Source organism: Chionomys nivalis, chromosome 12, assembly GCF_950005125.1.
Source record: "Chionomys nivalis chromosome 12, mChiNiv1.1, whole genome shotgun sequence".
Lineage (NCBI taxonomy): Eukaryota > Metazoa > Chordata > Mammalia > Rodentia > Cricetidae > Chionomys > Chionomys nivalis.
The window spans coordinates 57,703,044-57,728,407 of NC_080097.1; the positions used below are offsets into that span (position 1 = coordinate 57,703,044).

The 25,364-nt window shown below is 42.4% G+C and overlaps 1 protein-coding gene across 2 annotated transcripts in view; it reads right to left on the reverse strand.

The window, feature by feature from the left end:
- Positions 1–18,556: 18,556 nt before the first annotated feature.
- LOC130884593 (inversin-A-like) overlaps positions 18,557–25,364 on the reverse strand; it is a 54,303-nt gene continuing 47,495 nt past the window's right edge. For both annotated transcript variants that reach the window (XM_057785672.1, XM_057785671.1), the window contains 3 exons: positions 21,529–21,889; positions 21,107–21,344; positions 18,557–20,505 (listed from right to left, as the gene is read on the reverse strand). In XM_057785672.1, the coding sequence (XP_057641655.1) occupies positions 21,145–21,344; positions 21,529–21,889 (561 nt within the window). In that variant the 3' untranslated portion in view covers positions 18,557–20,505; positions 21,107–21,144. The remainder of the gene's footprint in view (positions 20,506–21,106; positions 21,345–21,528; positions 21,890–25,364) is intronic.

The following is a 25,364-nucleotide window of genomic DNA, read 5'->3' on the forward strand; positions in this document are numbered from 1 at the left end:
GGAAAGAGAGTCACTTTGAGAATTGGAACCCCCTTGATCAGCCATGTCTCAGTGAATGCCCAACTCCTGTTCATATACTGGCATCAGAAATTGAGCACAGTGAAATATGTATATATATATATATATATATATATTTATATATAGTGTGTGTGCATATGTGTACATATATGTGTGTGTATATATATACACACATGCACGTATATGTATATATATATATATGTATTAACTATATTTTTTTAAAAAGAAGTTGAGAGGGATAGTGTGGGTGAATATGTCCAAAATACATTATATGAATATACAAAATTTTCAAAGAATTATATGAACACTTCCCCCTCTCTGTGCTGGGACTACAGGATTGAACCTGTGAAAATCTTGTGTTTGCTGCCACAGTCTACATGAGTTCACATGTACATCAGTCCTTCTCTGCCTGGAAGTCACTGTTTCCTTGGATTCATCCATCATCTCGGGTTCTTACAGGTTTTCTGCCTCCTCTCCTCACACTTCCCTGAGCCTTGTGGGAAGGGGTTCAATCAAAACATCCCATTTAGGACTCAATGCTCCAATGTCTGTCACTTTCTACACATTGTGCACTTGGGGGTTTCCCATCTACTAGAAGAAGAAGCTTCTCTGATGTGGATTGGGCAAGACTGATCTGTGGGTATAGACAGCTGCCATTAAGAGACATTTTTTTGGTATGTTCCTCTATCAGAATAATAGTAGGCGTCCTCTAAGACCGTGACATATCAGTGTGAGGCTCTTGGCCACTTTGCAGTGTAGGTATGAGTTCCATCTCAGGAAATCACAAAGTTATTGGTTGCTCCCATAAAATTCGTGCCACTATTAAGCTAGTGTGTCATACAGGCAGGTCACTTCTGTAAGTCACAGGTTTGTAGCTCGGTAATATTGGCGATTACCTTTCTCTTATGGTATCAAGCAGAGTACCTTCTAGAACTAAAATAGCTGATCAATAAAGGTGAAGCTTCTAATTAGGCACTAGCTCAGCTCTTCCTTTCATTGACGAGAGAAGTAAATGTTACCTTCGACAATAGAGCCTTATTATCGATTTATGGAAAGTGATCAGTAGCATTGGAAATAACCTGTGATGTTTGAGGGTTTCCATGGGGCCTCTTTGGCCAACAGCTCAACAAGGTATCACCTATTCCCAGGCATTGGAGGTTTTACTTGGTGGCATAAGATGTCCAGTTGTATCCACTGTACTTTGTAACTCCATTTAGGTTCCTTTCAAACATGTAAGTGATTTAGGAATCTTCTACAGTAGTAGGTTTCCACGTTGGTTTCTCAAACGTCCTTTAGTGTTAGTTGTCCTCCCCATAGCCCCTCCTTTACCTTTTTCTCCCATCTGCTCCCATTTTAATTCTCCTAGTATCCCTGTCTCTCCACACCAACATATTCTATCTTTTATTCTTTCAGGGACTCTCTCCTTCCCCCAGTCCTTTACTTGGTATCCAAACTCTGTAGTTATTTGTAAAATAACACATATATTGAAAGCTTAAAAGCTAACATCTACATATGAAAGAAATCATACAATGTCTTTTAGGATCTATTTTACCTCAGCTGAGATGATGTTTTATAGCTTTATCCATTTACCTGAGAATTCTATGATTTTTAAGAGCTGAATAATACTTCATTGTCTAAATGCATCACATTTCCATTATACATTCATCAGTTTGTTGACATCTAGGTTGCTTCCTGTTTTCAGCTATTATGAATAGAGCAGCAATGAACATGAATCAGCAAATATTTCTGTATTTTGGTATATATCTAAAAATGGTTTAGCTAGATCTTGAGGGAGATTAATTTCTAGCTTCCTGAAAACCCACCACACTGATTTTCATAGTGGCTAGAGAAGGTAGCACTCCCATCAGCAGTGGATAAGTGTTACCTTTCCCTACATCATTGAAAGCACATGGTTTATTTTATTGATCTTGGCCAACTTTGTAAGAGGTAGAACAGTATTCCTAGCCAGACTCCCAACAACCTGTCCATGTCTGCCGAGTCCAACCTTGGAAGGGGGAAGAGAGCATCCCCAGCCTGGCTCACTAGCACATTGCCATCAGTCGAGAGGCCAATCGTGGAATAGTGGGCGCATCTTCTGCAGCCTGGATCTTCTGGGCATGACCAGACCTGGCAAAGTCATCTGTGAAAGAGAGTGCACAATTTTCCAACTCTATATCCCAGAGAATGGCTGGCCCTGAGAAGTACAGTCGTGGGAGAGGTTGGGGCAGCTTCACCAGCCTGATTCCCCATGAGATGGTCAGGCAAGAGAAGTCTGTCATGGAAAAGCAGTGTGCCACATCCCTAGCCTGGCTCTCCAAATACTCTCCAGTCCAGGGTAAGCCAGGACTTGAAGAAGGGGAACAACTTACTTGGCCTGTCAGTCACTGGGAAAAGGTGGCACAGATTATTGTCAAGGGCAGAGACACCCAGGAATGCCACCCCAGGGCCTGTCCTTTACTGTGGAGACCAGCTGTGGATGATTGGTGGCACAGCTTCTCCAGCATTTCTCTTAAGGGGTGGTTCAGCACTGAGTTTATCATACGTGGAAGATAGGGGCACAGCAAGCCAGGCCTAGCTCTACAGTACCTGTTGTGACCAACCATGGAAGATAGGGGTGCAGCGTCCCCCTACTGTCTCTGCAGGGCCTGTTTAGTCCTGTTGAGGTCAATCATAAAGACGTGGGTGCAGACCCCTTGACTGGCCCTGCTGAATCTGGCCATACGGAAACCAGTTCTGAAGGAGGTGTTCATACTATACGGGGACTGGAATCCCATGTCTTGTCTGGCCCTGCACTGGACAGCTGTAGAAGGAAGGATGAGGCTTCCCAAGCCTGAACACTGCAGGGCAAGGTAGGACCTGGGGAGGCCAGTCATGGAAGAGGGGCACAGGTAATCCATGGAAGAGGGGCACAGCTTCCATGACCTGGCTTCCCATTCTATGGCCGGCCACTGGGATTTCTGTCATGTAGGAAGGAGCACAGCTTGCCTTGCCTGGCACCACAATCCATGTTCTGTCCTGGAAAGCCAGTTGTGAATACAGGGTGTGACTCCCCCAGGCTGTCAGGCCCTGTGGAGGAGTCACAGACCAGGCATGGAAAATGGGGCAGAGCTTTCACACAAGACACCACAGGTATTGGCCAGTCCTGGAGAGGCCAGCCATGGAAGAGATGAGGCGAATTCCCTGTCTTGACTCCCAATGTCCTGGTCATCCCTGGGACAGATGTGGAAGAGTGGGCACAGGTTCCCCAGACTGTCAGGCCCAGAGGAGGTCAGTCATGAAAGAAGAGGGCACAGATCAGCCATGGAAGAGGAGGCAGAGCTTCCCTGGCCTGACAGCCAAGGGCCTGTACTGTCCTGGAGAAACCATCTGTGGACAAGGGAGGAAGAGCCTCCCCAGCATATTTCCCCAGGGACTCTCTGGCCAGCTGGTGACCAGCTGAGAAAGGGGAAGTAGGTTCCCTTGCCTGGCTCCACAGGGTCTTTCTGGCCCTGAGGATGCCAGCCATGGAAGGTAGGGGCACAGCATCCCTGGCCTGATTTCCTTTGGCTTGACTGGCCCAGATGGAACCACCAGTGGAAAAGGGGGCTCAGATTCCAAGGCCTGTGTCACCAGGGTCTGTAAAGCTCTGCAGATCCAAGCATTGTTAAAGGGGGTCACAGTTTCCCTGGACTGACTCCCCAGGTCCTGTCTGACTTTGCAGAGAAAAGCCATGGTGGAGCAGGGCACAGGTTCCCTGCTATGGCTCCCCAGTTCCTGTGTTGCTCACAGAGGCCAATCATGAGTTAGAGGTTGCAGATTCATATGTACTGGGTCCACAGGATATGTTGGCCCTGTGGAAGCCAGTCATGGTAAATGGGGCACAGGTTCCCCTGCCTGGTTCTCAAGGATCTGTCTGGCAGTCTGGAGAACAACTGTGGAAAAGGGGTTCTAGGTCCCATGGACTGGAATCCAGGGCATGCGGGCCATGAGAGGCCAGCTTTGGAATGGGGAGCAGCTTTCACAACTTGGCTCCCCAGAGCATGGCCTGTCCCCTGGATACCATCCTTTGAAGTTGGGGACACATCTTACATGGCCTCACAGGCCCAGGGCAGAGATTGTCCTGTGGAGTCCAGCAGTAGAAATTGGGGTGCTGTACACCAGTCTGACTCCAAAATGGCCTGCTCTTGGGAGGCCAGCTAAGGAATAGGAGGCATAGCTTCCTGGGCCTGGCACCCCAGTGCATTGCCGGCCCTGGAGAGAACAACTGTGATACAGGAAACCATAGCATCCCTAGTCTGGCTCCCCAGAGATTGTTCTGTACTGCGGGGGCCAGCCGCAAAAGAGGGAACACAGCTTTTCTGAATGGCAGAACCTAAAGTTGCACTCTGAGAAAGACAAGTGACATATTCCCCAGATTCACAGACCCTAGGGAGGGCAGTTGTGGAAAGGGAGGTACAGGCCATTCATGGAAGAGGGAGCACAACTACCTTGGCATGGCTCCCCATGGACTTTCTGATCCTGCAGAGCCCAGCCATGGATAAAGGGGCACAGATTCCCCAAGCTGGTTCATCAGTGCATAGCTAGCCCTGGGGAGGCCTGTCAGGCAATAGGGGATTCAGTTTCCCCAGTCTGTCTCCTGAGGGCATTGCTGGCCTTGGGGACTCCAGAAATGGGAAAGGGGGCACAGTTTTTCTGACCTGGTTCCTTTAAATTTGCTGACCTGGGAGTCCAGTCGTGCGAGAGGGGCTAGAGGTCAGCCATTAAAGAGAGGGCACAGCTTCCATGATCTACTTCTCAGGGCATTGATGAACTTGGGGAGGACAGCCATTGAAGAGGAGACACAGCATCCCTGACCGGGCAGACTGTTGGGCGACTCTCTGTAGAAGCGATAACACAGACCCCCAAGCTCTGGTCAAGCCAGCCATGAAAGAGAAGGAACAGGCAAGCTACGGAGGAGGGATCAAAGTTTTCATAGCTTGGCACTCCAGAGCATGATCAACCAATTCGACGATAGCATTTAAATCATGAGTTTCTTACCCAGGTTGATTTTCCAGGGCATGTCCAGTCCTGCAGAGTCCAGCCATGAAAGATTCACAGCTTCCCCAGCCAGGCTCACTTGAACTGGACATGCCCACAGGAGGTCATCAGTAGAACAGAGAGCACACCTTGGCTTGGCACACCAGGTGCCAGCCTGTAGAGTGGAGAATTGCTGTGGAAGAGGGTGGCAAAGCTTCCACAGCATGACTCTATAGGAACTATCTGGTCCTGCAGTCGGAGTCATGAACATGGGGTCACAGACTCCCCTCCAGAATCTGTGCAACCTGCAGTGGTCATATATGGAAGATGGGGACACATACTCCCCCAACTTGCTCCACAGTGCCTGTTTGGCCATGAACAGGCAAGTCACAAATGACAGGGGTGCAGTGTCTCTGGCCTGGCTCTCCAAGGCGTGTCCATCCCTGCAGAGCCCAGGCATGGGAAAGGAGAGTTCAGTGGACCCAGCCTGCCTTCCCAGGGCATGTCTGGCCCTAAAGAGGCCATCCATGGAAGAAGGGTTACAATGCCTACAACCTGACTTGACAGGACATGGCATGACCTTGTGAGGCCAGCTGAAAATGTGGGCAGGTGTACTTTCCCCAGACTGGAGGGCCTGGGAAGGCCAGTCATGGATGAGGAGTTACAGCTTCAATGTCTTGGCTACCCAGGCCATAGCCAGGCTCTGGGTGACCATCCATGGAGGAGGGTGTGTAGCTTTTCTGTCCTGGACCCCTAAGACCTGCCCTGTCCCGGGGAGGCCAGCGGTGAGAGAGGAGAGCACAGCTTCCCTGGCCTGGCAGTCCTTGAAGAGCCAGGGAAGGGAAGATATGGAAGAGTGGGCACAGCTTTCCTAGTTAACAGGCCCTGTGGAGGCGAGTTGTGAACCAGGGCGCACAGGCCAGACTTGGAAGAGGAGACACAGCTAACCCATCCTGGCAGCCCAGTGTGGTCAGTCCTCAGGAGTCCAGCCATTGAAGGGGATCACATCTTTCCCTGGTTTTCTCCCCAGGGCCTCTCTCACCCTGTGGTAGTCAGTCGTGGAAGAACAGCCCAAGTATCTTCTTACATTATAAGTTGGCATTTTCAAAAGCCAAGGATTCAATTAGTACATGTCTAGCTTCAGGGTCTCTCACTCTGAATTGTAAAGCCTTAATTAATCTTTGCAAAATGTCAATAAAGGTTTCTCTCTAGCCCTATTTAACCCTGGTATGATTCAAAATTTTCCTTAGTTCTTGAATTCTGTCCCAAACATTCAAAGCTGCTTTGTGGCATAAAGTCAAGATTTATTCATTGAAAAGAGCTTGATCCTCTGGATGAGCTAAGGGTCTTCACCAAGAATTTGATGTTGGGAAGTCTCAAGGCCTTTTGCTTTTCCCTGTTGTTCCAAAATTTTTGTCCCTTCCCTGAAATAAATTTCAAACATTAATTGAGACTCATCATCCAGGACTGTTGAAACTAACTGAATCCTATTATGTGCTGTTGCTTTAATGCTAGAAGACCATGTCTTTATGATCTCCCTTACAAATGCAGAATGCAAATCATAGGTTACAACAGCTTGCTTAATTTCTTTTAGATCATTCATTCCTATACATATTCATGTACCTTCTTTGCATCCTTTTGGGCCTTTAGAACTTGATGCATTGTCAGAGTAGATTACAGGTATGAAGCTAAAACCCTGGGTAAGTCATCTCTGACAGCTACTGGCAATGTTGAATCCTGTCCTTGTGCTTTCTTTCCCTGTTCTTCAGCTCCAATAATTTCCTCAAGTATTTAAAATCTTTTTATTATTATCTTTTGTAAAGCCTGAATCTCCTGGCCTATATAGTTTACTAGTGATTTCATGGAGGCACCTAACCTCTGGTCCACATTTTTCACATGTGATTCGAAGGTCTGAAGCTTCTCATTTAAAGATAACATCTCATCCTTGGACATTTCTTGAACAGCGTGCAGATTGCCATTCTGGAGAGATCGTCTATCTGCTAACATATCATAACATTTTAAAAAATTTTAATTGTCTAATTCAACAGTATGAATTCTTTCAGATAAATTCTTAGTACCCTGAGATATTCAATTTTGTCTGTCAAATTAATGTTATCCTTTTTAATAGTATTAATTTTTTCAGGCAACTTTTGATTTTTGATGGTATTAATCCTGTCATCTAGCTGTTCATTATTAGTCTGTAAAGACTGTATCATTCCTAAAAGTGCCATATTCTTTCTTAATGATAGCATTTGCAGAAGAAAACTGAGTCCCAATACCCACTAAATTGAAATATCACCATAACCATGTAAGCCTCGCATAGTACAATCCATACTATTAACAAAAAAGTTACAAAAGTTTCAGTATTAATGTAGTATTTCATATTGATATATTAATTTCCTGTTATGTGATCTGGTAAACTGTAACCTTTATTGTCCAGCAGATGTCGTGGTTGCAAAGTTGTGACTAGAAGCAATGCAACCAGTGGTGATAGGAATGGTCCTGGACCACTTAGTTTCTGAGCTTCTGTAGTTTTCTGCCTTGGTACTGGTTAAGTACTGAGAAATATGCTTTGCTTGACAAATTAAAATCAATTAAATCAATTCCATACACAGAGCAAGAAAACCAGAGCTCACGGGCAGGAAGCAGAAACTGGAAGCTGCACAAGTCACCACGCTACAAGGAACCATGCAAAGGATTGGGGCAGTTGTGCATATGGTTGGAAAATTTTCCAATTGCCACAAGCAGTAAACTTCGCTGTGGCTTGGGTTCTACAAAAAACTGCTTAGATAAAAGCAAGAGAAGCAGGCAGACTTGGGAGAATGTCTGTGCCATGGACCGGCTAGGCAATTACACCGTCCACCAGGTAGGCATGGAGTCTGAATCCACATGGGTGCCAAATGTGGAAGGACACTTAAAAGAAATCCCACACTAGCTCAGAATTGAGAAATAGATGGTTTTTTATTCAGGGGTAGACACACAAATCAGAATCCTCTTGTTGAATGGAGATCAGAAACCAAATCCCGAAGCCAGAAAAGAGGTCAGATGCACGTTCTACACCCGGATATGTAGTTTAAGAGGCCATGCCCCAGTGGGCAGGTTACCACTGGCTGTAAGACTTTCTACAGCACTCCTCTTTTCATAGATTCCAGTGAAAACAAATAAAGATGCAAACTCAGGCTGGTGCCACATGGCTGCAGTAAATGTCTACAAAGAAAACTGTGGGAAGGCATGTGTTTATTTGCCTACGCTCTGGATGGTACCAATAGATTTTGTAAAGATCATGGTTTCAAAGAGTAGCAGTAATTTTTAATGGAATAGATATAAGCAGCTAACTATTAAAGATTGCCGCTTCTCGTTCTATCTAGTGTGCTTTGTAGAAAATCTCCACTTTGTTTAGAATTGAAGACATTGGGTGATAATGTAAATGATGGTGTAGAGAAGGTATGTGTGACTCAATACAAATCCTACTGAGTACAATCAGGTCAAAAAGTATTAAAATAGCATTGTGTTGGAAAGGAACTTTGCAAAATATGGTTATTTGGGTTATAATGTAATATACATATAAAAGACATATCTGTTTTATACTTAATTATTAATTTTTATACACAGTTGACTCATCTAGTGAGAATGATAACCAACAAAATTAATGTTTTGAATTGCTCCTTGTTGATCTTGTATTATGTAAAAGGGATTTGATAAATCAAGACATAAACTATATACCTAGTCAGAATGAAAGAAAATGCTATATTTTTTATGTGTGTCCATTTTTCAGTTTTGGGTTGTTTTTGCCGGGGGGCGGTGAGGTGGGTAGGGTGTTGAGATAGGATATATCTATATAACAGGTGTGGCTATGCTGGAACTTGATCTTTAGACTAGCCTGATCTCAAACTCACAGAGATCTGCCTGCCTCTGCCTCCCAAGTGCTGGGATTAAATGTGTTCTCCACTACTGCCTGGCATGTGATCATATTTTCATTTTCTTATTTCTTCAAAATGCTTCGTTTTGTTTTTTAGAACAATCTTTTCTGATTTAGCATACCAAACCCAGTTCCCACTCCCTTCCCTCCTGCTTTCCCATCTTCCCTCTTTCACATCCATTGGCTCCTCAGAGTGTATAAGACTTCCCATGGGAAGTCAACATAGTGTGTTGCTATATTTTTTGTTATTTTTTTCTTTTATTTTTTTTATTGCACTATACATTTTGCTCTTCTTCCCTCTCATCTTCTCCTCTACCCTGCTACACTCTCCTGTGACCCCCATGCTCCCAATGTACTAGGGGATCTTGTCTTTTTCTCCATCCCATTTAGATCCATGTTTGTTTGTCTTAGGAACACCTTTGTTGTTTAGATTCTCTGGGATTGTGAATTGTAGGCTGGTTTTTCTTTGCTTCATGTTTAAAAGCCCCTTATGACTGAGTACATTTTAAAACAAAAGATTTAGGTAAGTGGAGTAAAGATATCTTTTTTTTTGCTTGAAAAATTAAGGAAATATCCTCTATTTTTCAATTTTAATCTATTGATCTGATGGAATTGCAGTAAATAATAACAATCATATTAGCAGAAAACTAACCTTTCAAAAGTGAGGGGCTGTACTACATTTCTCTCTTTATGTGTCAAGTGTTTTGCCTTGCCAGTTTACAAAATAACCTTGTTCATGCTGCTTTCCAAACAGGTTAAAAAGTTTCAAAAAACAAACAACATTTAAACAACAAAACCCTCCAAAACCAATACTATAAAATAAAATCAGACCCAAAAAGGAAAATAAAATAAGCAAACAAAAACTCCACCAAACTGTAACCAAATTAAAGCATAAATACACAAAATGTGGAGTCCATTATGTGTTGGTCAGTTATTCTGGAAAGTGAGGCCTGTCCTGGAAGGGTATCCAGTGTCACACTATAAAAGAAAAGTGATTATCCTTGTACGAGCTAGCATAACTGGCAATTCTTTTGTTAACTTGTATCATAGTGTCTGAAGTGTTCATTCATTAATAATCCATTCATTTTTCTAAGAAGTATAACATAATAAAATGTAAAATAACAAAAACTATTGCATCAGAGTTGAGCAAGACAAACCAACCGTAGGAAAAGAGTCCAAGAGAGGGCGTAGGAATCAGAGATTCACTCAATCACACACTCAGCAATCCCATAAAATTATTAAACTGGATCCATAAGGTATACAGAAGACCTGGTGCAGGCAAACCCTGCAGACCATATCCATGCTGCCTTAGTCTGTGAGTTCATAAGAGCTTTGCTCCTTGAACTTGGAATGGCTACCAGGTGCCCAGGGCAATGTCCCCGGTTAATTCCTTGGGGCACCTGAGGATAGGGAACATGAAATGAACCTATCCTATAACCATACTAATGAATATCTTGCATATCACCATAGAACCTTCATCTAGCGATGGATGAAGATAGAGACAGAGACCCACACTGGAGCACCGGACTGAGCTCCCAAGGTCCTAATGAGGAGCAGAAGGAGGGAGAACATGAACAAGGAAGTCTGGATCATGAGGGGTGCACCCACCCACTGAGACAGTGGGGCCGATCTATTGGGAGCTCACCAAGGCCAGCTGGACTGTGACTGAAAAAGCATGGGATAAAACCGGACTCTCTGAACATGGCGGACAATGAGAGCTGACAAGAGGCCAAGGAGAATGGCACAGGGTTTTGATCCTACTTCATGTTCCGGCTTTGTGGGAGCCTAGACAGTTTGGATGGTCACCTTTCTAGGCCTGGATGGAGGGGGGTAGACCTTGGACTTTCCACAGAATAGGGAACCCTGACTGCTCTTGGGACTGGAGAGGGAGGAGAAGAGGAGTGGGGGGAGGGGGAGAGGGGCGGGAGGAGGGGGAGGGAAATGGGAGGCGAGGAGGAAGTGGGAAAAATTTTTTTTCAATAAAAAAAAAGAGCTTTGCTCCTGTTGATTCTGAGGGCCTTCTTCTCTTGGTGTGCTCCATACTGTCAGGCTCCAACACTATTTGCCACCTTCTATTTTATAGAGTTCCCTGACCCCCAAGGACATGAATTTCATGGGTACATCCCCCTGATGGAAAAGTGGTTCAAAGTCTCTTACTCTCTGTACAATGTCTGGCTGTGGGTCAGTGTACTTGCTCTTACATGCTGCAGAAGGAAGCTTCTCAGATAATATCAAAACAAGACACTGATCTATGAGTTTGTCAAAATATTAGGAATAATTTTATTAATGTTTTTTTGTTAAACATGCAGTATCATAAATGTGTTATAAACTGAAATATGAAAATGTATTGTTTACACATTTTATTAATGCATTTTTCATACCATCATTATTTCATTTTTCAATAGGTCCTTGGGCTATTAGTTTAGGGAGGGAAAATATGATCACAATACCTTGAAATTAGAAATTTAAATTCATACAAAATATAAAAAGAAAATCAGTTTGTGTCTTTCTGATTGTGTGCGTGTGTGTGAGGATGTGTGTGTGTGTGTGATCTCAACCTGCTGCTACTAGACAAAACAAGAAGTATATAGTGCTACACAATACTGTTACCTCAGGTCAGAATAACTGGAAAAGCTAGAACTAAAGCTTTTAACCTGGAAATGGATCATTCAGGGAAGGAAACTGACACAGGGTGGTAAAATATTCCACTTGACTGAAGAACTTGTAGCCATAGTGATCTCCCCACTGGATGTGGAAGAAAGGAAGAGCTCTAAACTACTAAAGGGTCTTGCAGACCCCTTTCCTGCTCAGATCTACAAAATCCCTGATTAATGGTTCTCCCTCCATGACAAGTGATGAGGTCTTCAAAGAATTTCTTTCTCCTGCTCTTGGTCTGAAGTGAGGCTTTAGCTGCTCCACTGCAGAAGTTATGTAGTCAGAGAAAGCCATGGACAGCTGGTCCATGAGCTTCTTGCCTGACTGGGGATAGGTCTGGGGGTGTGGAAAATGTGCAGGGGTGAGTGAGGGGTCAGAGGAACTTTGCACGCAGAGACAATGCTTGAGCCACATTTCTGGAGTCAGACCAGCTATGTGGAGATGGTGTCAGAGCAGATGGGAGTCCTTTTACTGTATTTTAATGAAACAATTTTCTTAAATAATCACACATTCCTCTGTTCTATGAAGTGATCATGCAGTACAATTTATTCTTTTAGGTTTCTTTACATAAATATAAATACTTTATGCAGTGTGGTTGTTCTGTCACCCTTTCTTTTGTGTCTATCTACGCATGTATTGCCATTCACTCTCTATTCTTCCATTTTGCATAATGTAATACCTTATGTGATTATAATAGTATCAATCTCCCATTGTAATTTGTATGCTTCTAATTTTCTAGTGGATTTTGCTTTTGTATTTGCAATGACATTGGGAACCTATTAGGCATTTTCTGGAAGAGAGATTGTTCAACAGCTCTAATAAGCCTGAGCAAAGTTAATGCATTCATTGCGACAAAACAGATGGCTAGGATGTCAAATTCTGAATCACTTGATTTGATATTGATATATTTTGTATCTAATAGAGTCATATACATATGTAGTTTGGAAATTTAGTCTAGAGTTCCTGCACCACTAGTGCTATAGGCATGAGCCCATTGCAGTACATGCACCATGAGAGGTGGGATACACATTCCAGCCTCCCAGAGTATCTGCAATGTGATTGCTAGAAAAAACTCAACAGCTTCCCACAGTGTATGCACTCTGAGCGCTGGGTTACTTATTGGTGGTCACCCAGAACCCTCCAAAGGAGTTCTGGGATATAGGTGTCAGCATCCATAGTGCAATAACAATGAGTCCTGGGTTACATCAGCTTGTACTTCCCACACAAGTGCTTCTGAGATACAGTTGTCAGCCTTCCACATTATATGCATAATCAAATATGTGTGACAGCCATGAGCCCACCACAGTCCATGCACCATGAGAGAGGTGAGATACATATCTCCCACAGTATGTACCATGAGAGCTGGGTTACAGCCTAGTGCCCGCAGCAGAACATATACCATGAATGTTGGGTAATAGGGAATCCCATCCAAAAATACATACACTATCAGTTCTGGGTTATAGCTGTAAGCCTACCATTGTATATACACAATGGACGCAGGTTATTGGCATGATCCACCCACAGTGCATACAGCTTGAGTCTGGAGTTCATTATGGCACAGTACATTCACAACGAGAACATGGTTGAGGACACAAGTCCACTACACTATGTTCAGTAAGAATGATGGATTAATGATTTGAGCCTCATACAGTAGATCACGAGTGCTGCAATACAGCTGTCCAGTTCCCATTGTAAATGCACGATTAATGCTGAGTGTTAGCCATAAGAGCACTCCAGTACATGCTGGGATATAAGTATGACCCTGTCAGAGTACACCACCATGCATGGTTGGAAACGTGTCAGCCCTCCACAGTACATGCACATTGAGTGTTGGGATACAACCATGAGCCCACAATAGTGCTTGTACCATGAAGGCTTGGATATAGGCATGAGACTCTTGCGGTACACACGACTTGTGCTCAGTTGCTGGTTTGAGTCTCACACATAACATTTACAATGAGTGCTGGATTTTAAGCATGAGCTTCCCTTTAATGTGCTGGGATCATGGTTGTATCTAGCACTCATGGTTCATGTCCTGCTGGAAGCTCTTACTTAAAACTAAGAATTCATTGTTCATGAATTATTGTGGGCTTATGGGTGGAAACCGGCACTGAATGTGAATGTACTGTGGGAGACTTAGATGAATCTCACAGTACTCATGGTGCATGTGCTGGGGGAGGATCATGCCTAAACTCCAGCAATAACGTGAATTACTGAGTGAGACTGAAGAACTAATGGTTTATGTGTGGATGGAGACTCACACAGCTAACCTATCACTCATGGGGCAGGTACTGTCAGAAGTTCATGTCTATATCCCACCACTCACTGTGAATGCACTGCCCCAAGTGCAAACCAGTAGCCCAGCACTTCCCTTGCATGCACTGCAGGAGGCTGACACAACTGCAGCAGCGCTCATGGTGCATATCCTGTGTGAGACTGACACTTGTATACAGCAAGCGTGGCGCGTGCACTGCAAGATGCCTGTAACAGTCTGAAAGAACCAGCTTCCAGGCTGCTGACAGCACTGAAGGGAAAGTCCACAGTGTAGCACAAACTGAAACTTTTTTATCTGAGGGCTTAGGAAATGTACACTCAGACCTATTCTGATGGATTCCTTCTTTACTCGCTCATGGTGCTTTCATGATGCCCCTTTGTTACCCTCCCTGCTTTCTCCATCTCTCATTCTAACTCTATCTTTACTCTTGATGTTTCCCTCCTGATTCTCTCATGCATGATGTTATTATTCTTCTAGCCCATTTTAACACCTTCTCTCATGTTGTTTTCCTCTGATGCTCCAAAGTTTCTTTGTTCTTCACAGCTTAGTTATCCAAAAAATTTTTCAAGTAATATAGTATCTGATTTGAAAAAAAAAATCATCTGATGTCAGGATAAGGTCTGAAGCACCCTATACATTCTTTGTATTAAGACATAGCCATGTTGTTTGGTCATTAAAATGGGTCCTTGTCTTGCTTCATGCCATGCTGTGGTCCTGGATCCTTTGTGGGTAGCATTGTCCTAGGTCAAATGAGATGAGGGTGTGGCTCAAATGCCCTTGAATTTAAGCTTTCCCCAGATGCCTTGGTAATTAGGGGGCTGCCACACTGCCAATGATGTCCCTGGTTCTTTGTATGGACTGAATGTTTCTGTGTCCCTTCTGTTTTACATGTGGTTTCAAGCTTTGAATTCTCAGATTAATGAATTTAATTCAGAATACCTCTTAAAGCCAGAAAGCATGAAATGGATCCTTAGAGGAGAACAGGCCTTGAGGGAAGTGGGAGGGCAGAAGAAATGCACTGTGGACGGGGGTAAGGGAATCCTTGCAAGTGGAAAGGTTTAACCAGGGATGGAAGAAGTGTGGTGTTGGGGAAATGGTTAACCAAAAGTATGCATGGAGGAAAAAATCCTTTTGGACAAATATTACATTTTAAGTTGTTTAAGTTTAGCATGTTAAGGTGCTTGACGGCAACCATATAATGTTAAGTTTGATGTTGGGAAGTCACATAGTAAAAGGTAAGAAAATGACCCAGAAAATGATCCTCTGACCTCCACACATGGACCATGGTTTGCCACCAAGCCAAATGAATGAAGCTGCATCCTTGGAAGCCTAAGTAAAACAACTGAATGAAGGAGCCCTGCATGCACGGATAACGTTCCTCCCAGAAGATTAAGGTTACTAAACAAAGACCCCAATACTATGGGGTAGTTCCCTCTGAGCTGTGAAGTAAGGGGGGCTCCTGTCAAACATTACAAGCTCTTGCCAATGTCCTCATTTCCACATGAGAATTAGATGTAGGACTCTTCTGAACACTCTACGCCCTTGGGATATAGGACATTTAGAAGTCGTGTTGTATCCATGCTGGCTAGCTTTCACAGTACTAGAACTTCTATGCAAGCTACTGGAAGAGGGAAGTTGGCAATGATTCTACCCATCTGTAGACCCTGTGTGTGACAACTTTCCTGGCAAGATATTCTCTGTGTGTTCACTCTTATAGGAACAATGAAATTTGTGATTTGATTTTAGGTCTACCACACAGTAGGGAACTCTTGGCTGGTTCTGTAAACTTGGTTAAGAGCTCAATGACTGAGGCCATGGTGATGTAATATGGAAATATGTCTTACTTTAGAGACTGGAACATTTGCTTGACATCACAGCCAGAGTTCAGAACATATTTTGAGGTCACTTAAGACATAAGGCTGCTCTCCTATTGTGTACTCAAATGATTGTTTAGCCAACTTTTAAGAGAAAAACAGTTACCACCACTTTCCTTGGTCTTCATAATAGCCGCCTTTAACAAACTAAAGTAATATTTAATTGTAATGTTAAATTATGTCTTCTTCTGTGCCCCTGATCCAGAACAATTCATGTATATCATTTGTATAAAAGAGCAAACATAGAGGTTGAAAACACTTCTAAATGAGTATCCACCAAAACTGTTGAGCACAGCAGCATTACTGGGCAATCATGGTATTTGTAATTTTTTTTTCCTGTCTGGGTGAATTGGGTTCAGTTGCGCTCATTACCTTAATCCCTTGTAAGATTCTATGAATGATTTCTGTAAAGTACCCAACTCCTTCCCCATGTGATTCTTATGGGGAATTCAATAAAAGAGAGAGCAAGAAAAGGGGCAGACACACAAATTCACACATAGGGACACGTGTAGGGACAGACAGACATAGGGACAGACACAGACTCAGACACACACACACACAAAAAAACAGACAAAGGGACAGGCACACTTCCTCAGAAAGGCACAGATTTGGATTCATGCAACAGACAGAGGAGGTAAGACAGGGAACATGGAGAAAATTCAAACCTGGAAATGACTCCCAGTGGAAGTGCTTTTATTTTGTTACTGCCATGCTGATGCAGTATTGGTGACTCTGAGCTAATCACTGATGTGGTGAATCCACACAACAGGCCCTCTGTTGTTGTTTTGTTAAAATTACATGGCATCAAGCTGCCTTCTATGTACTCTCTCTGACACCTATACATTCGAGCAACTGTGATCCCTAATGAGAGAGGCTTCTTTAGGAAGTGGGCTCTGCTGACTGCACAGACTCACACCTGGCCAAAGTCTAGAGAATACATAACTGTGCAGCTCTCAGACCTCAGCAGGACATCTGAACCATAACACGCTGCAAGGCTCAGGGACCACTTTGGAAGAGAGAGGCAGAGGTTGTAGATTGTTTCTGTGAAATGGTGTCCAGGACACAATGATAATCATACACAGGAAGGGACTCATAAGGCCCCACCCTCAGTGAGTGACTTTGCTCACTTCATATGTGCTGGTGATGGAATGTCATAAAAAGTAAAGAGGGAATGCAGGTAAGCAGCCACAGTTTACCTCTATGGATGTGAAGGCCAATAGAGTAGTTCGGGTGGTGTTTTTACTCATGTGAGAGCAGTGTGAGAATGGAAACCTCAACATGACTGGTTTGTGCCTTGGAAAATCCACTAAAATTCATTGAACTCCAGTTTCCAAAACTGCAATTGCAGGCCCAGATACCCAGAAATGGGCCCAACCTTGACTTTTGGAGGATTTCTGGAGGGTAGATAAATCCAACATTCCTTAAAAACTTGTGAAGCTACTTCCTCTTCTCAAAGGGGTCATTTCTCTTATCACTGGCAGTAGGAAAAATTGACTACCTGTGTTGGCTATTACTATAATAAGGTACAGACTAGCCTCCAGGCTCCTTCAGCAGCACCAGTACCCGCTGTACATGTCAGAGTCCATGCTCGTGTGCTAGGTCTTCTACCCTGCTCCCCTACCCTAAACTCCCTCTAGTTCAGAAGCATCCCTATCCCAGCTTCTCATTCTCTTTCTAAACCTCTCTCTCTGTCTCCTCCTGTCTCTACGCTCCTCTCCCTCTCTCACACTGTGTCTCCTCTTCTGTTTCTCTCCATCTGCCTCTCTGCTCTGCTTCTGCTTCTATCATAGGCAGGTGCAGTTGACTATGTTCAGCCAACATCTATTTCTGCTCTGGGTGACTTGATATGCCGCTGTCTGTTCTATCTCTGATAGCTATAATAGAAGCTTGCTCCTTAAACATGTCACCAAGAGGTCATGCCATCAGCTTGTACAATACAAAGAAACAGTTTAAAGTATTTTCATAGTACATTTTAGTGACAAGCTACTAAAATTCAATATATACTGTATCAATTTTCAGAGAAATATTTAACATTAAAATTTCTAATTTTTTTTCTGAGAGTAAGTACGAATTTTATTTTATTAATTATTATTATTAAAAATTTTCACCTCATCCCCTCCTATTTCCCTCCCCTTCCCCTCATTCCCCCCTCCCCATCCCTCTCCAGTCCAAACAGCAGGCAGGGTTCCCCGCCCGGTGGGAAGTCCAAGGTCCTCCCACCTCCATCCAGGTCTAGGAAGGTGAGCATCCAAACAGACTAGGCTCCCACGAAGCCAGTACATGCAGTAGAATCAAAACCCAGTGCCATTGTCCTTGGCTTCTCAGTCAGCCCTCCTTGTCAGCCATGTTCAGAGAGTCTGGTTTGATCACATGCTCCATCAGTCCCAGTCTGGCTAGTGAGCTCCCATTAGATCAGCCCCACTGTCACAGTGGGTGGGCACACCCCTGGCGGTCCCGACTTCCTTGCTCATGTTCTCTCTCCTCAGCGGTATAAAACAATGACATCTTGAATTTTGCATGCAAATGGATGGAAATAGAAAACACTATCCTGAGTGAGGTAACCCAGACCCAAAAAGATGAATATGGTATGTCCTCACTCATTAGTGGATTCTAGCCATAAATAAAGGACATTGAGCCTATACTTCGTGATCCTAGAGAAGCTAAATAGGAGGTGAACCCAAAGAAAAACCTGTAGTTATCCTCCTGGATATTGGAAGTAGACAAGATAGCCAGGCAAAATTTGAGAGCTTGGGGATGGGGCTGAGGTGGGGGTAAGGGGAGAGGGGGAGAGAGAAGTGAGAAGGAAAGGATGGGGAGAACTTGGGGGAATGGGATGGTTGGGATGGAGGAAGAGAGGATATGGGAGCAGGGAATTATATATCTTAATTAAGGGAGCCATTTTAGAGTTGGCAAGAGACTGGACTCTAGAGAGGTTCCCAAGTATCCAAGGAGATGTCCCCAGCTTGTTCCTTGAGCAGCTGAGGAGAGGCCGCCTGAACTGGCCCTATCCTATAGCCACACTGATGAATGTGGTGATGGATGAAGATAGAGACAGAGACCCACATTGGAGCACTGGACTGAGCTCCCAAGGTCCAAATGAGGAAAATTTCTAAATTTTATAAAATATTTCTGACAGATTATCACTTGAAAGTCAATGTAATAACATCATAATAACATCATTTTTAAAGGTTCTAATATCTTTAATCTTTCAAAATAATGTACAACAGGTTAATAGGTTTTTTAGAATACTACAAAAGGCGGTGAACTAAGAGGGAACTAGATTACTATATGCTACCAGAAATACATTATAATTTATTTTTATGATATATTTTGATAGTATTCTTTCCTCCCCTGCAGTATATTCCACATGCTTCTTCAAAAACACAGTTTTAAAATCATGCATTCTGAATAAAATTGAGCTCATTTAAAGGACCATGTATTTTAATTGTACATATATACATAAATAAACCCCCACATACATTTGCCATGTTGATTTTTATATTCTAGCCCTAGCTGGGCCTCTTAGCCTCAACAATTCTCAGTGGAATTTTTCATTCCAGAGTGTTGAACAATAGGGTGCCAAGGAACCCATACATATCTATATTTGTATTCATAAAGATGTGGCAAACTCGGCATCTAATATTTGTCATCTTTTGTTACAAATGAACAACTCTATTCATTTTCTACAAATCTCATGAAATTCATTCTAGGCAGAAATTTATTTCAATATTTTATCAGATGGCAGAATAATAAATTTATTGACCTCTTGGAAATACTTTTGACCCTTTGCTGCTTTCAGCTCTCCATTACAGCTCCTTAATCTCCTTAGAATTCTGCACAACTAGGAGACCTCTGATCATGGACTAAGGGAGAAAGTCCAAGTAGCAAAGTATTTTTTTTATCTTTCTGAATTTATCAGTCTGTTCCACTAGAAAAGTCAAATTCCTATTGAATTGAGTATCCCCTTGAGTTGTGCCATCTCTCTGGGGATGCATGTACAATACATGTTTAATTGGTGAATGAAAGTTTAGCAAGCTTTACATGTTCTGAAAGCATAATAAGGTCTGTAGAATAAGATAAGATATAATGATTTAATGCCTGGCCAGTAATTCAAGGAACAAAACACTATATGTAATTTATCTGCAAAAGTAGTGAAAGATGGATGTTATGTCTCCCTCCCTATTTTAATACCTCACTCAGTCCAACTGATAATGTCCACATGCACTTGGCTGTGGGGATCCTACTGGAAGTCACACTCCTTAAGATAAATGACACAAAAATGGGATGAGGACAAGTTAGGGGATGGGATGGAGGCAGAGGACAGAGATTGGGAAGATATGAGCAACATGGATGATCTGAATTACATACATTAAAATGTCAAAGAGTAAACTGAAAATATTCTTTAAACAATAAAATGAAAGAAAACCTCAAAAAATGTTTCTGACAGTTTGTTACTTGATGACAGGAGATCCTCATAGGTTCTTCAGCAGAAACTAAATTACATACATTAAAATGTCAAAGAGTAAACTGAAAATATTCTTCAAACAATAAAATGAAAGAAAACCTCAAAAAATGTTTCTGACAGTTTGTTACTTGATGACAGGAGATCCTCATAGGTTCTTCAGCAGAAACTAAATTACATACATTAAAATGTCAAAGAGTAAACTGAAAATATTCTTCAAACAATAAAATGAAAGAAAACCTCAAAAAATGTTTCTGACAGTTTGTTACTTGATGACAGGAGATCCTCATAGGTTCTTCAGCAGAAACTAAAAAGAAAAGCAAGAATTATCAGTAGTTTCAGAACATCATGGGTGGCTTCGTCAAGATAAGCAGTAACAGAGGCATCACCCGGAGAATCCTATGCAGTGTCGTGTCACCATGAATATCATTGTGTTTGAGAATGTTGAGAATGTCGAGTCTTGTTTCATTGGTTTTATTCTCAGAGGTTGTTTCTTTTGGGGTGTTTGTTTCCAAAACGATGCTGTCCACATAAGTCACAGTGTATGGACACAGAAAAATAAAAACCAATATCTAACAGTTACATTTCCCTGCTTAGGCATTCAGAAAATACAAGTTTCACATTAAGAGTAAAAATCATTTCCTCATTCCAGCATGGGAGGCAACTGTGTGCTTACCAACTTTACTTGATCAGTTTGGTTGGACTAAACAGATTTTGTTAATTTTATGTGATGCATTTTCAGTATGACTAGAAAAGATAATCATTTTTTATAGTTATAGGTAATATCTAAAGAGTCCTATACAAAGTATGATATTTATTTATCATCACGCATATTAGAGCCAAAGAGAATTGGATTTCTCGCACAGAAATATTTATCAATTTTAAGCCATTGTTATGGTCTAACTTACCTTGTTAAGCTCCTTGTAACTTTAACTGTGCAGGATTTCTAAATTAGGTTCCATACCCACGGCATCATCAAAGCCACCAACTTCAGCAACCATAATGACGATGTTAGGAGGAGCAATGATGTGGTTGCTGCCCAAATTGAAAAAACCTTGGTGGGGGTATTCGCTGCATAGCTGGTGCGGTGAGCGGGACTTGAAGCAAGAACCCGCATATTAGCATTCTGAGGGTGCAACGCGTCACCTGGGATACAAACAAGAGCAGATTTCTGGTCAGTAGCGAAGCTAAGACACTGTGTTCTCTTCTAAGCAGGTGTCAAGAACGGGGTCAGAATGTTGCACAGGGTCCATGGTGTCACCAGTGTGTCTACCAGGAGCAAGCTAAGGGACAGCATGTGTTCTCCCCCTTGCATGCCCAGTATAAGTACCTAGAGAACGTGTGTGATCCACGCTGATGTTGTTAACAGTAGTTTCTTCAGGTGACTGACGATTGTCACCTCTTTCACTAACGCTGGTGTTGTTAACAGCTGTTTCCTCAGGTGACTGACGACTGTCACCTCTTTCACTAACGCTGGTGATGTTAACAGCTGTTTCCTCAGGTGACTGACGACTGTCACCTCTTTCACTAACGCTGGTGTTCTTAACAGTAGTTTCCTCAGGTGACTGACGATTGTCACCTTTTTCACTAACATGAGAAGTTGATGTCGCATCGGCATGGGCAGGAGGCTGGGGCACGATGTCATGCACATTAGGTGGAGGAAGGAAACCTTCTCCCTTCTTTGTTTCAACCTTTAAGGAAATTTTGAGATGTTAGATTTCATTGAAAATTTCACTTATTTTTGTTCATTTTAGAACTTATCTGTTCATGTCAGGGTCTTGATTTAGAGTCCCCAAATGTTTGTTTTCTCAGGCTAATTTTATCACTATAACCGCTGATATCCTGAAACTTTTGCTTCCTTTCTGGTTTAGTCAAAGGCCCAGAGTTTGAGAATCTTAAAAGGGGACCTTCTCAGCTTTATGCCTTCTTTTCTACGGTTCTTTGCTACCTCTCTATAACGGGAAGATGGAAAAAAAGACACAATGTGTCCTCTCCTGTCTTTATGACAAGGACTTTACATTCCATAAGAGAATGTGACAATCAGGGGCTTTGGAAACAAAAAGAACCTCTCTCTTCTGCACCACACTCCTGCTTTCCCCATGGCTTTCACAATTGCCCATTAGGTTCCTGGGATAACGGAATAGTGAGGGTGACTTTTGAAATGCATGAATAAAGTGTGCCACCATCCACAGCAGATGGGAACTATGGAGCTGAAGTGAGGGTTCTGGGAGATGCCATCCAAATTCTTACTCCTTAGCTATGACTGTTTTTATATATGGCTGATGAATGTAATAGCCTGTTCCAGCATCTCTGTGGTGGCTTGAATGAGAACGGACTCATGGGTTCAAATATTTGAATGTTGGTTTCCGGGCAGTGGAACTATTTGGGGGGAAGGTTAGGAGGTGTGGCCTTGTTGGAGGAGTTGTGTGGTCTTGGGTTTCAAAGGATTGGTGCCATTTCTAGTGAGCTCTTGGTTTCTTGTATAGAGTTAAATGTAACTCTCAGCTGCTGCTACAGCACCATGCCTGCCAGCCTGAATCATGGTGGTGATGAAATTGTATGTATCCCATTGGAACCATGTGTCACACTCTGAATAAACACTTTCTTCTAGATGTTGCTTTGGGCATGGTGTTTTTTTTTTTTTAATTCTTTTAAAGATTTATTTATTTATTATGTATACGGTATTGTTAGTATCATGCATCTAGCCCTGCAGTCCAAAAGAGGGCACCAAATCCCTTCATAGATGGTAGTGAGCCACCATGTGGTTGCTGGGAATTGAACTCAGAACCTTTGGAAGAGCAAGCAGTGCTCTTAACCACTGAACCATCTCTCCATCCCCCATGGGCAGGGTGTTTTATTACAGCAATAGAAAATAATATAACCATCTTCCAATGACATGGACAGAACCTGAAGGATGCATTTGAAAGGCTGAAGGGGTATTTTGCAGTGGATTATGCCAAAAGAGTTGAGACAATTCCATAATGTTTGCTTAGATAGGATACATAGAGCACCACCTGATTTAATCAGATACATCTAGGAAGTGCCAGTTTTGAAAATGCATTTGATGCTGTTTGTCAGAAGAGGAGCTTCCCCAACTTTTATTCCAATTACAAATAATGATGTTAGGCCTTAATCATTCATGACATCTCAGGGAGACTCCTAACTTAGCAGTCTATGTTTACCTTTCTGTACCAGGTTTGAGGAGACTTTGTGCTACTTATGTGAAAAACTCAAACGTTCCAAAGCTTACCCAACATGATCAAACAATGTAACGTAACGTGGAGATAGTAAACAAAATAGCTTGAGAAGCATTGTTTGTAAAGGAAAACAGATGAGGAAGTACACATACTACATGTGTGTCCAAACTGCTCAAGGGCATCATGTGAAAATGTTCAGTTCATTGGTTTCCTTGAGAATGATGAGCGTGAACACATCAAAGTTCGAGGTTTGTGAGCCTCAGACACATTTTCACACGCCATATATTTCACTCATTGCTTCATCATTAACTAAATATGCTTAAGCCAGTTATAAAAAGGGAATGAAAGGGCCACATGGTACAAGTATAGTTTTCCAGGACACATATCACATGGAGAATAGAAACACTAAAGATGACTGAGAAGACCCTGAAGATATTTTCCTTATATGTTAGTTACACAACAGGAGTGACAATGAATATATAGACACCATTTATTATCTGAATAATCAATTTTGTATCATCCTAAAAATTACTATTGGAGTGTGTGTTTGCTTGTGTGCTTGAATTAATATGCCTGTTTGTGCTATGCTAGTGCGTGTGAGTATACGTGCATGCATGCATGTGTGTGTGTGTGTGAAGCGCAGAGGATAACCTTCAGGAGGCAGCTCTCTGTTTCACTGCGTGAGACAGGGTCTCTCAATGTTTCTGTGCCTCTGTGTGTTCCAGTCTGGCTGGTTTGTAGGTTTCAGAGCTGTTCTACTCTCTCAGCCTCCAATCTGGATTTAGGGGTGTTGAGATTACATATGTGAGACACTTGTTGTTTGTTTGGTTCTCTGGGATGGAACTCCTATCAACAGGATTGCAATGTAAGGGCTCTGAACTGCTGGCATATGTGTGTGTGTCTCTCTCTCTCTGTGTTGTAGCCTTTTAATGAAAAGAAGTGTGTGCGAGAGAGAGAGGAGAGAAAAACAGAGATAGAGGTAGAGATTGGTTTTTATCAGTTCAGAATGAAGATGTTTTCTCCATCTCATTGTGATGTGAGCTTTTTCTTTCTCCTAAGCTAAGCATCATCTTTGTGCCTTTGAAGCCTGTGTCATTTATCAGCATGTCTGACTGTAGCTCTTCATGAAGACTTCTGCTTAGTATTCTGCTAGTATGGGGAACTGACATTATCTAGATCAGGTGGTGATTTTATACTCATTACACTGCAATCACCAGGTAATGGGTTCTGGAAACTCATGTGTTAATATGATTTTATGCAAATCTAACATCATAAAAGTGATGTCTCTTTTTATTTCAATCACATCTTTGAAGGATAGAAACAACTGCCCTTTCGCTTTATTTGCCTCAAGAATATGCTAAGATCTCATTTCTATTAGTGATATTGTGCTTTGTATATTGTGGTTTGTATTCTAATCCTTTGCATATCCAAGATGTTGGTCCCTTCACACCAAGGGGAACACTCCATGGTCGCCACACTCATCACATTACCATTTACTTTCTGTATCAGCCTAAAATTTCAACATTAGTCTAAAATTTACATTTGTATTAATCATGTCAATTTATATGCTAATGATTTTTCACTGAAATCTTGGAAGATGTCTGGCAATTGAATGTCTGTTTATTAAAATCACTTGAGATCTGTCTCCCTGCTAAGACCTCCCTTGACCAATTACTCACTTTGACCCCATACATAATAGCTAATATTAATTTAGAAACCAAGTTGGATTAGGCTTAAAAGAAAGAACTTCGGAGTTTGGTTCTGAATATATTAAAATTACAGTTACTAATGGTTTTATTAAGTGTCATAATTATGTCAAGTCTGCCCTTGTCTCTCCTAATGCTGAATTTAGATGGTTCAAGGTAACTAGCTAGTTGTTAGCCATTTGTAATGGAAACTGGCACTTGGTTAAGTAGGGGGTACAAACAGAGCGAGCTCTCCTGCTTGCTTTATACCTTCTGAAGGTTTA